General features: G+C 40.3%; 1 protein-coding gene and 1 long non-coding RNA gene across 3 annotated transcripts in view; one reads left to right on the top strand and one right to left on the bottom strand.

The window, feature by feature from the left end:
- Positions 1-14,815, bottom strand: part of LOC309619297 — a 388,116-nt gene that overhangs the window by 21,704 nt on the left and 351,597 nt on the right. For both annotated transcript variants that reach the window (XR_014238861.1, XR_014238862.1), the window contains exon 10: positions 5,989-6,134. This is a non-coding gene — a long non-coding RNA (uncharacterized lncRNA). The remainder of the gene's footprint in view (positions 1-5,988; positions 6,135-14,815) is intronic.
- Positions 427-13,190, top strand: LOC309619265 (keratin-associated protein 29-1-like). The gene is given in 2 exon segments (XM_082374333.1): positions 427-4,501; positions 4,504-13,190. Coding segments are annotated over 2 exon segments (969 nt in total). The 5' UTR covers positions 427-3,639; the 3' UTR covers positions 4,611-13,190.

Raw genomic sequence — 14,815 nt, 5'->3', positions numbered from 1 at the left:
AGGGAGAGCTGCTCACAGAACAGAATGGAGGACAGCATTGTGGACTGAGTCTGTGACATGTGGCTCCTGAGAAAAGTCTGCCCAAACAGGATGGTGAAGAGGAAGAAGAGCAGCCCTAGATTAGGGGGCAAGCTGTGTGTGATCTTTAGCAAGTGACAAACTTTCTGATTCTAACCCCCTTTCTTTTTCTTCACCTATAATGGGGAGAGATGAGTCCCTGCCTCATAGGATTTCTGGTGGTTTAAAATTGTCGTAAAGTGTAGCATTTAAAATGCAGCCCAGATATTCCCTCTTCCACAGAGATCATCACTGCCCCTCTCTGATAATCCCTTTATGTCTATTGTTGAGTTTATTATTGCATTGCAGTAAGTTTGCTTGCATGCTTGCCCACCAGAGAGCGAGATCCATTGAGATCCATGAGAGTGAACCTTATCCCTGTAATGTTGATTGATATAAACAAGCCCCAGAAACCATATATATATTTAAAGTTCAAAACAACACATATACACATATGTATGAGTATACATACATGTATAATATACATATATACAAATATATACATTATAAAATATATATCTCTATATGTCTATATCTATCTATCTATCTATCTATCTATCTATCTATCTATCATCTATCACCTATTCACAAGGGAATGACAACACAAAATTCAGGAGAGTCACAGCTAGTAAGTAACATACAAATGACTAAAACCCAGTTCTCTCCAAGCTTGTGTTTTTATGCAACAACATAGTTCTTGATGCAATAACAAAAGCTCTTGGTGATACACTAGATATCTTTAGTGCCTTGAACCATAGCAAAACCAAAGTTCTTTCTGTTGAGAGGGTTTTTTTTTTCCAGCTTTATTCAGGGATAATTGACAAATAAAATAGTGAGATATTAAAAGTGTACATTGTGATGATTTTATATACATATTTATTATGAAGTGATTCCTCCCATCTAGTGAATTAACACATTCATCACCTCACATATTTATCTTTTTCTCTTTTTTTTTGGTGAGAACACTTAAGTTCTTTTAGCAAATTTCTATTACACAATACAGTGTTATCAACTATAGTCACCATGCTGTCCATTAGATCCTCAGACCTTATTCATCTTAGAGCTGAAAGTTTATACCCTTTTACCAACCTTTTGAGATGCTTCTTTAAGAGGAAGGGAGGCAAGAGCAGAATCAGAGAAAAATGGTTGTAAACATGGATTGCTTTGAAACAATAGAAGTGGTAAGTATGGGTATAGGATATTGACACCTTTTTCAGACTGAAATTTACATGCTTTCTCAAATATGCTCATGTTCACATTTTGATTGATCTATTTGGTAAGACCAAATGTATTTCCTCTTGGGAGATGAGAGTTTGGGGATGTAGACTTTCGGGAATAAAACATAGTGCAGGGATTCCTGCAGTCTGCAAGATGCTAAAATGAACAGTGCTGAGATGGAGGGCAAAAGAAGTGATTGATGCCGTGACATGAAAAGCAATGGTCGAGGAAAGGCATTTTTATGACAAGGGTGAGGATTTTTCAGGCATCGTGATCAGAAAAATTTCTCTTCCTTTTAAAACAAGAGCAAAGAGATAACATTTTGTAACGGATACTTTGAAAAGTAGCTTCCAGAATTTCCAGCATTTTCAATAATTGTGAGGCAGACCATAATAATAAAAATACCATGAGACATAGCCATGCAGTTGATTGACTGTCAGTACTTTGAACACTTGGGTAATGAGCTAACATGTCCAGTACACTGAGTTTGCAGCAGAGCCAGAAATCAAGGTGAGCCCTGTCTGCATTCCAAGACCATGAACTCTCCATTCCATCATGTTATCTCCAGTGTGAACCAGGCCAGGATGTGGGCCAGTGTGGGATGCTGAAGTTGGCTGATGATGCAGAGCTAGGACCAGCCCAAAGGAAGAGGGGGAAAATCAGCAAAGTCCCTCATGAATTTCTCTTGGATGAGGTTGATTTAACACAAAAACCATTTTGCAGAGATGTCCTCATATCACTTCTAGTTGTTGTGTTTTATACAGTTATAGAATTCACGTCTGTTGACTCCATAGTATGAGTTTAATCTTTCTTGATGAAACATTTTGCAGTTTTAAATTTCCAAATTAAAAGATTGTCTTTGGGTGTATTGATACCGGTTTGATCTAGCTGATGATTACAGTCACCGGAGTGGGCAGATGATCCCCAGCGCGGGGACCTGGACCACCTGCACAGTGCTGGGAGCACCTGACCAGTGACGCTGGTCAGCCTTCCATCACGGTATTAGAGTCTTCCTCCCCACCTCCAAAGTCGGGAAGTCTAATAGGTGATTAAGCTCCGCGGTTTTGGGGTCAGCCCAAAGTAGGTTCAAATCTTGTTTCACCCCATATTACTTGCATAATTCTGGGAACATGATTTACTCTCTCTGAGTTAGTCTTGCTACCCCTAACATAATGGTGACAATTACATCTGCTAACAAGGATCATTGCAAAGATTCAATGAAAAATGTAGTCAAGGACTTGGTACATAGGAAGTATGCTATTATGAATGAAAAATATTGCCTGCCATATCAGTAAACAAAGGATGTTGCAGCTATCAGACCACCACATTACAGCTGCCCTGATGGTGAGCCTAGAGGAAACTCAGGATGGAAACAGCTTGCTGCAGTCACCCACAACGGAGCATATTGGGGAGACTCAGGATGAGAAAAACACAGGATACTGGGCCCAGATAACTGAGGTGCATATCAAAGGAATGATTTCAATGAGCCCAGACTTTTCATCTTCCCATACGTAGAAAAGCGCTAATTTCATTAACTTGAGATGTCTGGTTTTCTTTGATTAACAGTAATCTTTTGGTGTTCTGATTACCTGGTCTTTTGTTGCAAAAACTCCTATGTATCCTGGATCCCCTCTTGGCTCTTCAGAACAGTCCTCAGCATTATCTGAAATGCTGTGTCCTGGGTTTGAAGTCCTCAGAATGTCCGCCGAATAAAACATAACTCTCTACTTTTAGGTTGTGCATTCTTTTCAGTCAACACTATAAATGGAAGCCATTACTACTGTTTTTATTATTAGTGGTATTAGTAAAGCTGGGATTCAGGAAAGCCAAACAGGAAGATTCTAGAAAGAGGTGGAGACACTGAAGTGGCCCTTGGGTTGCACTACCTGGTTTTCTGTTTGCCATCTCTGATATCATCCTGCCTCAACTGGGTCACAGCTTCATTTCCTGCTTGTCTAAATGGCGTGGAACTGCATTCCTGGCAGAAGAGCGGGTTGCTTTGGTTGGGTTGTGGCCTCTTGATGAGAGGTTGGCCTGGGGAGAGCTCTGCTTCAGGGAGGCTGGAGAACAAGCTATAAAAGAGACAGCTTAGCTCAGAGCAAGAGCAGTGGCAAGGTACCCAAACTCAGCCACGAAAACTCCCAGCTCAGCCAACCGGTTCTTAAACTGGGTACAATATCTCCCACGCTCCTGAAGCCCGCTAATCAGATGTTTGTAGGCAACTGGGTGGAAACAATAACAAGGAAAGATACTCTGTCATGAAACACCCCTAGTGAAGGACTATAAAATCCCCTATGTATTAGATGTCTTTCAAACTCAGGTACACTGAGGTTGCAGCTTCCTGGCAAGGTTAGCACCAGCACCATGGTGGACAGCTGTTGTCCTGGAAACGCCAATGCCATTCCAGCTGTGCCCACCATCTCCATATGCTCAAATGGTGGCAGCTTCAGAAATGGTATCTGTTTGCCTAGTTCCTGTCACAGCAGAACGTGGCAACGGGTTACATGCCAAGAAAACTGTCAGTCATGCTGCAGTGCCCCAAGTGGCTGTGAACCTGCTTCTTGCCAACCTACCTGCCTTCCAGTAACTTCTTGTGTGTGTTTTGCTTGCCAACCCATTTGCTCCTGCATGGCCTGCTATGAATCTGGCACTGGTCAGTCTCCTTGTCTGGTTAGCTCATGCCAGCCCTCCTGCTCGGAATCCAGCGGTGGTCAGGCAAAGTGCTGTGAAGCCAGCTCCTGCCAACAAAGCTCCTGCCAGCAACCTGTCTACGCATCTGGATCGTGCCAGGTAGCTTGTGGCCAATCAGCCTGCTGTGACGCTAGGTCCTGCCAGCCATCCTGCTCTGAGGTAACTTCCTGTCCTGAAACATCTTGCCCACCGACTGTCTGTGCGGCTCGTCTGTGCCAGCCAACTTGCTGCCAAGCAGGTTCATGTCAAGCCATTAGTGGTGAAGATCAGCCCTGCAAGTCAACTTATTACCAACCGATCCGCTACATTTTCAAGTGTTGCCGATCAGTTCCCTGCCAGCTGTCTCCTTGTGTGTTCAGTTCTTGCAATCCTACTTGCTGTGTGTCCTTCCCTTGCCAGACACTTCACTACAAACCAGTTCCTTCCATATCCTTCATCTGCCAGCCAGGGGCTAACGGCCAGCCCCCTTGTTCGGTAATGGACCCTTACAAACTAGCTTCCTGTGACACCATGCTTTCTGGCCAACCAAATTGTGGTGAACTTCTTCCTTCAATCAGAGTGGCTGCAAATCCCCTTCCTGCCAACCAGCTTGCTGTGTGACAGGCTTTGGCAAATCATCCAGTGGTGGCTCCAATGGCTTCTGACCAACTGCCCCAAGTCTCTGCAAAGACAGCACCTGCTTGCTGACTTCCTGCCACCCCAGCTCTGAGTCCAGCAGAAGTAACGCAATATTTCATTGAGGCAGTGCTCTTTACACCTCCTCTGACGTCTGCTGCTGTCTACAAGTACATAGCCATCCCACGGTGCCTGCCTCCAGCCGAGCAAAAATGCTGCCTGCTTGCTAGCTTTACTCCAAGTCCAGTCCCGCTTTCCCTCCAGGTGCTGATGAGGGAATTTATTCTAAGAGATCCTTCTTAACCGAGGATAACCTTTCAGCAAGCATGGTGCATGCTATAGCTTGCATTTCCTGATGTTATCATTTCATTTCACTTCAGCAAAGCCTTTTCTCCAGTTTTTCTTTCTTTGGATACTGCCAAGTCTTTAAGGAGATTCTTTTTCTGGCAATTGCTAATAGAAATGTGACTGGTTAAGCATAACGAATCAGACTAATAGTGCTTTCATTCCTTTCAAGATACCCCTACGTAGAGATCCTTTAGGTTCCATTTGAATGCAATGACCTTGGGCCCTCCAAATCACTGTGTCTGCATTGGTATGCAAGGGTAGTTGGTGTCTAGAATTATAGATGCCTAAGCTGGAAGGGAGTAAGGACAAACAGTTCCCTGGCTTCCAACCTTTACACCACCAAGAGCTCTTTGAGTTGGGTGACCTCAGTCTTCCCACAGTGAAGAGACTTGGAAAGCCAAAGACAGAAATGGTTCAGGGAAGCCAAAGATTAAAGTAAACATGAGGTTTTGGCCATGGAGAATAACTAAGGGTTAAGTCACTTAACATTGGTTTTAATGATCAATTCACCTAATGGCCAATATAAATAAAATTAAAAATTCTTTAGAAAATTTTAGCAGGTAATTGCTATGTTTTTGACATTTTAAGAAACAGTTTTAAAAACAATTAGTCTAAGGGAACTTTTGACCGAATTTTGTTATTTCTAGTGTGTAATTATTGAATCCAAACATTTTTTGGATTGGTTTTCTTAGGGGAAAAGCTTAGAGGAAGATTTATAGTGTGTACTTGTAGCAATGGTACAGAGTCCTTCCTGAAGGGGATCTGGCCTCCCCTTTAATGAAGGGGCTCTGGGCCTGCAAAATGATTTAAGTATCAACCCCCCAAAATTCTTACACAGCTCCATAAAGGGACACATATGATGATGTCCACTGTGACATGACATAGATTTTAAAGGAAATCAGTGGTCCACCACTAGGAGAATAAAGAGTGGGTAGGTAACAGGTGGTGATTCCTTCCATGGGGTATTGTATTAGGCTGGTTCTCCAGAGAAATAGACCCAATAGGGGATTTATATCTATATCTATATCTATATGCACTCATTAAAAGGAATTAGCTCACATGGTTATGGAGGCTGGCAAGTCCAAATCTGTAGTGTGGGCCTGAAGTGTGGGCTGGCAGGAGGATACCCAAGAGAGGTGATGGTGAAGATGAAGTCTGAAGGCTGTCTGCTGGGGAATATGCATTAAACAGAATAAAACAGCTGCCTATTGAAAGAGAATGGGACATAAGAACAGGAATTAAATTAATTGATATGTAAGCACATAAAGAAAAAAATAAATAAGAGGGAACTTGCAAAGACCAAAAGTGATAATGTGCCACATAAGGAATATAACGGATTCAAGTATTTGCAACTGAAATCCAAACAGAAAATTAAGAAGAAGAAAAAAGGGAGAGAGGGACCTTGATATGGCAAAAGAATTACCATGGATGGAATGTCTTCTAGAAGTGACATTTTGATGGATACCCTGTTTAAATTCTCTCTCCCACATCTTCCATGGAGATTCCTCAGCTGGAGGAAGGATGAGACTTTGGGTAGTGGAATGCGTCTTACCTCAGTCCTGAACAGAATTTTCAATAATGTTCCTTACAGTTTAAGTTTAAGGAATCACATCTCCTTAAATAATTTGCTTATTAATACCCGAATCCTTGACATCCTTGAAATTTCAGATTTTATTTTTTTTTTGACCCACCTAAGTCAATCTTATTTTTATCTTTCCAGTTACGGATTTCTCTGTTGTACAGGCAAGTGTTTTTCACTGGTCGCTTGCTATCACACAAACTGCATGTTTTAAACATGTCAAGTGTAAAAGGTGTGTTGGAAGCCTTGTACCTCCTCCTATGCTTGGCAACAGTTTAAATATCAAAGCATTTATTAGTTGCTTTTAGGTTTGCTAGAACTTGCTCATAAAACATCCGAACCTCCAATTATAAACATTGTTCTGCCGAGCCTGAACATGCTTATAACTAAATCTTTGTTTACATTTATGTCCTGGGTAGGGGAGCAATTTTAAAAATACAGGGAAGTTTTGAGAAAAATATAGGCGTGCCTTGTTTTATTGCACTTCACTTTGTTGTGCTTCCCAGATATTGCATTTTTTTAATAAACTGAAGGTTTGTGGCAACCCTGCGGCAACCAAGTCTGTTGGTACCATTTTTCCAACAGCATTTGCTCACTTTGTGTCTCTGTGTCACGTTTTGTAATTCTTGCAATGTTTCAGACTTTTTCATTATTATTATATTTGTTGTGGTGATCTGTGATCAGTGATTTTTGATACTATTGTAATTGTTTTAGGGCACCATGAACCACTCCCATATAAGATGGTGAACTTAAAACGTGTGTGTTCTGATGAATGGATAAAGATGTGAGATACACACACACACACACACACACACACACACACACACACACAATGGAATACTACTCAGCCATAAAAAAGGATGAAACAATGTTTTTTGCAGCAACATGGATGGACCTAAGATTATCATACCAAGTGAAGTAAGTCAGAAAGAGAAAGACAAATATCATGTGATATCACTTATATGTGGAATCTAAAATATGATACAAATGAACTTATTAACAAAACAGAAACAGACTCACAGACATAGAAAACAAACATATGGTTAGCAAAGGGGAAAGGCAGGGAGGGATAAATTAGGATTTGGGGATTAGCAGATACAAACTACTAATTATAAAATAGATAAACAACAAGGTTCTACTGTATAGCACAGGGAGCTGTATTCAATATCCTGTAATAAACCATAATGAAAAAGAAAAAATATATGTATCGGAATAACTTTGCTGTATACCAGTAACTAATACAACATTGTAAATCAGCTTCAATTAAAAAACAAAAAAGATGTGTGTCCTCTGACTGTCCTACCAAGTGACTGTTCCCCTAGCTCTCTCCTTCTTCTTGGGCCTCCCTATTCCCTGAGACACGACAATATTGATATGCCAATTAATAACCCTAAAATGACCTGTAAGTGTTCAAGGGAAATGGAGAGGCTCTAAGTTTCTCACTTTGAATCAAAAGCTAGAGATGATTAAGCTTAGTGAGGAAGGCAAGTCAAAAGCCGAGAGAGGCCAAAAGCTAGGCCTCTTGGACCAAAAAGTTAGCCAAGTTGTGAATGCAAAGGAAAAGTTCTTGAAGGAAATGAAAAATGCTACTCCAGTGAACACATGAATGATAAGAAAGTGAAACAGACATTGCTGTTATGGAGAAAGTTTTAGTGGTCTGGATAGAAGATCAAACCAGCCACAATATTCCCTTAAGCCGAAGCCTAATCCAGAGCAAGGCCCTAAATCTCTTCAGTTCTGTGAAGGCTGAGAGAGGTGAAGCTCTCAGAGGTTCCTTCATAAGGTTTAAGGAAAGAAGCCATTTCCATAACATAAAAGTACAAGGTGAAGCAGCAAGGGCTGATGTAGGACTTGCAGCAAGATCTTTATCCAGAAGATCTAGCTAAAATAATTAACGAAGGTGGCTACACTTAACAACAGATTTTCACTGTAGTTGAAGCAGTCTTCTATTGGAAGAAGATGCGAGCTAGGACTTTCATGACTAGAGAGAAATCAATGCTTGGCTTCAAAGCTTTAGAGGACAGGGTGACTCTCTTTTTAGGGGCTAGTGTAGCTGGTGACTTCAAATTGAAGTCAGTGATCATTTACCATTCTGAGAATCCAGGCCCCTTAAGAATTATGCTAAATCTACTCTGTCTGTTATCTATAAATGTAACAACAAAGCCCGGATGACAGCACATCTGTTTACAACATGGTTTACTGAATATTTTAAGCCCACTATTGAGACTTACTGCTCAGGAAAAAAGATTCCTTTCAAAATGTTACTGCTCATTGGCAACGCACCTGGTCAGCCAAGAGCTCTGATAGAGATGTACAAGATTAATGTTGTTTTCATGCCTGTTAACATAACATCCATTCTGCAGCCCATGGATCAAGGATTCATTCTGACTTTCAAGTCTGATTATTTAAGAATTATATTTTGTGTAAAATAGATAGCTAGTGGGAAGCAGCCGCATGGCACAGGGAGATCAGCTCGGTGCTTTGTGTCCACCTGGAGGGGTGGGATAGGGAGGGTGGGAGGGAGACACAAAAGGGAGGAGATATGGGGATATATGTGTATGTATAGCTGATTCACTTTGTTATACAGCAGAAGCTAAGACACCATTGTGAAGCAATTATACTCCAATAAAGATGTTAAAAAAAAAAAGAAATATATTTTGCAAGGCTATAGTTGACATAGATAGTGATGCCTCTGATGGATCTGGGCAAAGTAAACTGAAAACCATCTGGAAAGGATTCCCCATTCTGGATGCCATTAAGAGCATTTGTGATTCATGGGAAGAGGTCAAAATATCAACATTAACAGGAGTTTGGAAGAAGTTGATTCCAACATTCATGGATGACTGTGGGGTTCAAGACTTCGTTGGAGGAAGTAACTGAAGATGTGGTGGAAATAGCAAGAGAACTAAAATTAGAAGTGGAGCCTGAAGATTGGACTGAATTGCTACAATGTCATGATAAAACTTTAACAGATGTGGAGTTGATGAGCAAAGAAAGTGGTTTCTTGAGATGGAAACTCTTCCTAATGAAGATGCTGTGAATATTGTTGAAATGACAACAAAGGATTTAGAATATTACATACACTTAGTTGATAAAGTAGCAACAGGCTTTGAGAGGATTGACTCCAATTTTGAAAGAAGTGCTGTGGTGGGTAAAATTCTGTAAATAGCATTGCATGCTATAGAGAAATCGTTCATGAAAGAAAGAGTCAATTGATATGGCAAAGATCATTGTTGCTTTATTTTATTATAAATAAATAAGTTAATTTATTTTTGACTGCATTGGGTCTTTTTTTTTTTTTCTAGCATCTTTATTGGAGTATATGTATTGGGTCTTTGTTGTTGCGTGTGGGCTTTCTCTAGCTGCGGCAAGTAGGGGCTACTCTTCATTGCCGTGCGCATGCCTCTCATTGCGGTGGCTTCTCTTTGTTGCAGTGCACAGGCTCTAGAGCACAGGCTCAGTAGTTGTGGTGCACGGGCTTAGTTGCTCCGCAGCATGTGGGATCTTCCCGGACCAGGGCTCGAACCCGTGTCCCCTGCATTGACAGGTAGATTCTTAACCTCTGTGCCACCAGGGAAGTCCTGTTGTTTTATTTTGAGAAATTGCTACTGCCACCCCAAGCATCAAGCAACCACCATTCTGATCAGCCAGCAGCCATCAGTATCAAGGCAAGAGCCTCCACCAGCAAAAAGATCATGACTTGCTGAAGGCAGATCATGGTTAGCATTTTTTAGTAATAAAATATTTTTAAATTAAGATATTTACATTTTTAGACATAATGCTATTGTACACTTAATAGACTACAGTATAGCGTAAGCATAACTTTTATGTGCCCTGGGAAACCAAAAATTTGTGTGGCTCGCTGTATAGCAATATTTGCCTTATTGTGGTGGTCTGAACCCACCACTCAGGACTGATGTTCTTCATTATGTGATTCGAATTCTGGTTCTACCCTCAGGATAGCTGCTCTCCTCAAAGCACTTTCCAATTATTCAATATTCTTTTGAAAGTTACATCATTAGAGCCTAACTCAAGATCTAGCTGCTTTTTAACCAGCCCAGGATGTGAAATGGTCATACTCCTTTTCTGAGTTATAGCTCATATTTCCCCCAAGGTCATGTTTGCCTGATGATATAATTAAGCACTATTCTTTAAGTTAGATATCTCAGCCTCACCAGGAAATTTGCTGGGATCTGAATGACTAAGTCCCTTTTTAGTATAGTGGCATGTGTCTTCCTGTAGGGGTCATTCCCATCACTCCTCAAATGGCTTCCTGGTCCCTGTGTTGATATTCTCTGTTCCTGTCTTTGCATGCCTGTTCCTAAGGTCATATTCCTCCTCCAGTCATACCTATATCTTTATTGTCATCGTATGCAAGAAGGAGTTCTTCAAGTTCAGATTTAACATCAACTTGAGATATATGGCTCTTTAATTTGAGTCCAAGTTAGCCATCGTGCTTCCTCCTTAGCAAACTCCAGGTGCTTTGAGTATCTGCAGAAAAGACTACCCGGTGGATCTGCCCCACAGACAGAGGGGCAGTCTGTCCAACTGCCCCTCTAGCCCATCTTTTATCCAGGGTCTCAGCTTGAATTTGGGGTCAAGTGTTTATTATTATTGGATGAAGTGAGGTGCTATCATTGGAAATGAGACATGTCTTGGCAATTGTCATTGAATTTGGTCTATATTTCCACATTCTCTTCGTAAGCTATTATGAGAGTCCTTTTCAATTGTCCTGCTGAAATCCAGATTCATTTCCTACTGAATTTCATTGATCAACTAATCTGGCAAAAATTAAAAGTTAAATTATTTGACATGACTTGGCCTAAGTGGCCCCATGTTCTTTTTCTAGGGGTCCACAAAAGGTCTTTCGAACAACCCATTCTATGATTTGCAGAAACTTGAAAATGGAATGGCATTTGCTTGTCTCAACATCTCTTATTAAGCATCTCTTCTTCTCAAAGATTCCTCAAAATCAATGTGTAAAGACTGTTTTGGGAAAGATCCTCTGTGTTCTCCTTACTTGCTGCAAGTAATAAATCCTTCCTTCTCCCACTTAAAAAAAAAAAATCAATGTGTGGTTTACTTCCAGTCTCTGAGTGCTCTGGGACATAATGTGCATAGCATACAAAAGCATGAGTTTATTTTGAGAATCTAGGCATTTGTAAAATCTATTTGTCCTTGTAAATGTTTAGTTATTTTTTCAATTTGATTATTTCCCATTGTCTGAAAAGACAGACACCAAAGAGTCTTTCTAGCATAACTTTCACATTCTTTGTGCTACATTCCACAGGGAGATCTCAGATCTTATCTTATCTCTTTCCAGGTCTCAGCATGAACTAAGGAGAACAGACCACTTTTACAAGCCTGGATTTTCGTTGCCAGCTGCTGACATGTTGACAGCTCATGGATCATGAGTTGGGTGAGGGGTGGTTGCAAATGCATCATGTGAACATTTTTTTTGCAGTATCACACTGAGGAGTTTACTTCATTTAAGCTTTTGGTGTTGTTTTGAAATAAGGTTTGATTTCCTTATTTAAATAAAAAAGAGTTAAACTCTCATTCTCTTTCTCTCTTCTCTCTCTCTCACTGTTGCAGGTTTTCCCATTTAATTCAGAAGGAAATTTTACAATCTTCATTTTTCTTTTATTGTAAAAATAACTCGGGAGTTCCCTGGTGGCCTATTGGTTAGGATTCTGGGCTTTCATTGCTGTGGCCTGGGTTCAATCCCTGGTTGGGGAACTGAGATCCCATAAGCTGTGTGGCAAAAACAAACAAATGAACAAACAAACAAACAAAAACACATGCTTGAGGTAGAAAACAATGTATGAACAAAAAATGGAAAGTCCTGGTCCACCAAAACTCCCCACACATCCTGCTCCCCTGAGGCAAACTACTGGTTTCTGTTTATTATGCCCTAATCTTGGGTTTCTCTTTCCCTTTACAGATGGCTGTTTTTTTTCCTTATTTGAAAGATGGAAGAAAAATAAAAAGGAACATTGATTTCTATATCTCAAGCACAAACATCAGATTATCCACACAAAGTAATAGACTTTTGTCTTGTTTGATGGCATCATTACTGTGCTTATAATCATTTAATAAAAAACATATCTTTCCATGTGTTTTCTATTTTTTTCCTTTGTGAGCATCTGGAGCTTCCTTTATTTTTCTCATGGGTGGGTACCATTCCTATTTAATGCCCAGTTCATGAACCTTTCTGTCTAATTAAATTACTATACTTTAAGTTAGCCCCCACCAGGAATTTTGCTGGAATTCGAACGTTGTGGCATCTGTCCTCCTGTAAGGGCCACTCCTCTCATTCCTCAGATATTCAATTGCACATTATCAATTATTTTTGATCTACAAAAATGAACATTTCTTGGGCTTCCCTGGTGGTGCAGTGGTTGGGAGTCTGCCTGCCAATGCAGGGGACACGGGTTCAAGCCCTGGTCTGGGAAGATCCCACATGCCGCGGAGCGACTGGGCCCGTGCGCCACAACTACTGAGCCTGCGCGTCTGGAGCCTGTGCTCCGCAACAAGAGAGGCCACGACAGTGAGAGGCCCGCGCACCGCGATGAAGAGTGGCCCCCGCTTGCCGCAACTAGAGAAAGCCCTCGCACAGAAACGAAGACCCAACACAGCCATAAATAAATAAAATAAAAATTAAAAAAAAAAAAAAAGAAAATTTCTTATGATTCAAACTAGCATATTCCCTTCTTGGCCTTTTTCAGTCAAATCCTAATACACATCTCCTTATAACTCTCTCTGGTATCTTTATATACTGGAAAGTATTTTAAAAGGCATTAAGACAATAATCACACTCAGGAAAACGTTTTTTAAAGAATTAAGACAACTTAAGCCATTCTTTCTACCAGTGTCTTTTAGAATGAAATGTTGCCGGCCATTTTTCTGTTTCTTTTGCTATCTATTTAATAACTAGGGTACACGTCAGACTTGTCCTGAGAAATTCCATTCTTGAAGAGCAAAAGCTCTGTATTTTTTATCTTATCTTCATAATCCCAGATGTGAGATTGCCATAATGGACTTTGATAAAGAGAGGGGGCAAAATAATCTGTATGATGATTGAGGCAGCTTCACAAAGGTCAATTTTGAAACCAAAGATCCACAGGGAGTCATCCCAGTGGCTATGAATAAAGAAAATAGAATGGAAGGTAATGTCTGAGACACACAAAAGGCCCAAAACATACATGTAAGGAGCCTAAAAGATGAGTCCCAAACATAACATGTAGAATTTTCCCATCTGTGTGATGTATGACATTTGGTGTTATTTTTGTTGATCTCTTCAGTTTGCCCATATAAATGGGTTCATCTTATAACAATAATCCAATGACATCAGGAAGTAAATTTCCTCTTATAATCTACTTTCTCAGAAACTTTTGGGCAAGGCCCTGAACTTAGCTGGAGCTGGAGAAATATTTGATGATAGTAACTTTATGATATATAGTCTAGAGCTGTTACAAACAAAATCAGAAAGTTGTTCTTTAGATGGACTCCTTACTTATACTCTAAGGCAGCTCAGAGTGGGATCCATAATCCTTGTCCAGTGTCTTCAAATTTGGTCTCTTGTCTTTGTGTGCAGGAATAGAGTGGAAGAAATTTGTAAAATATAAAATATTCTCCAAATCTAAGGGCTTGTGAAAGACACACTGTACACACAGTCTAGGTCACTAAAGGACATGCAAGATGAGTAGAATTTATTAGGTGATAAATTGGGAAATGCCTTAGTTGCAAAGTAGGCGATTCAGATGACCGTAGAGGGTAGAAAACAAATATAAGCACAACAAAGAAGAGTAAAAGAAAGACATTTTAAAGGTGGAAAAATTAATCAATTATTAAGACAATCAGCAGGGTGGATGACGGGGATGGAGAATCTTATGCCTATCCAATTTCTAATGACACTCGTTAGCTAAACCCAAACTATCACTAGATAAAGCCCAACTTTTTGACAAGGGCAATGAAGACTAAGATGTGTTTTCTTAAATCAAATCCTGTTATTTCCCTGATAATGTATTATTTCACCCGAGGAATAAATGTAAGTAGCCTGTTTTACATGTATCTCAAACCATCGGAAGAGGAGTTGATGCCATTGAACTGAACTATCAGGAAAGAGGGGGAAGGAAGGGTATGTCACTCAATGCAAGGAGGTCCAGCTGGCATGGATTCACCAGGTGCACCTTTTTTTAGGACATATCTGTACAAAGGAAGTTAATATTTACCAGTTTAGAGCAAAGAGAAAGAGGAGAAAGTAGCAGTTCAGGCACTAAACAGAATGAAGACAATAATTTGAAA

Source organism: Balaenoptera borealis, assembly GCF_965194805.1.
Source record: "Balaenoptera borealis genome assembly, chromosome: 20".
NCBI lineage: Eukaryota > Metazoa > Chordata > Mammalia > Artiodactyla > Balaenopteridae > Balaenoptera > Balaenoptera borealis.
Note: the sequence above shows the minus strand (reverse complement) of the source record. Positions and strands in the feature narration are given on the sequence as shown.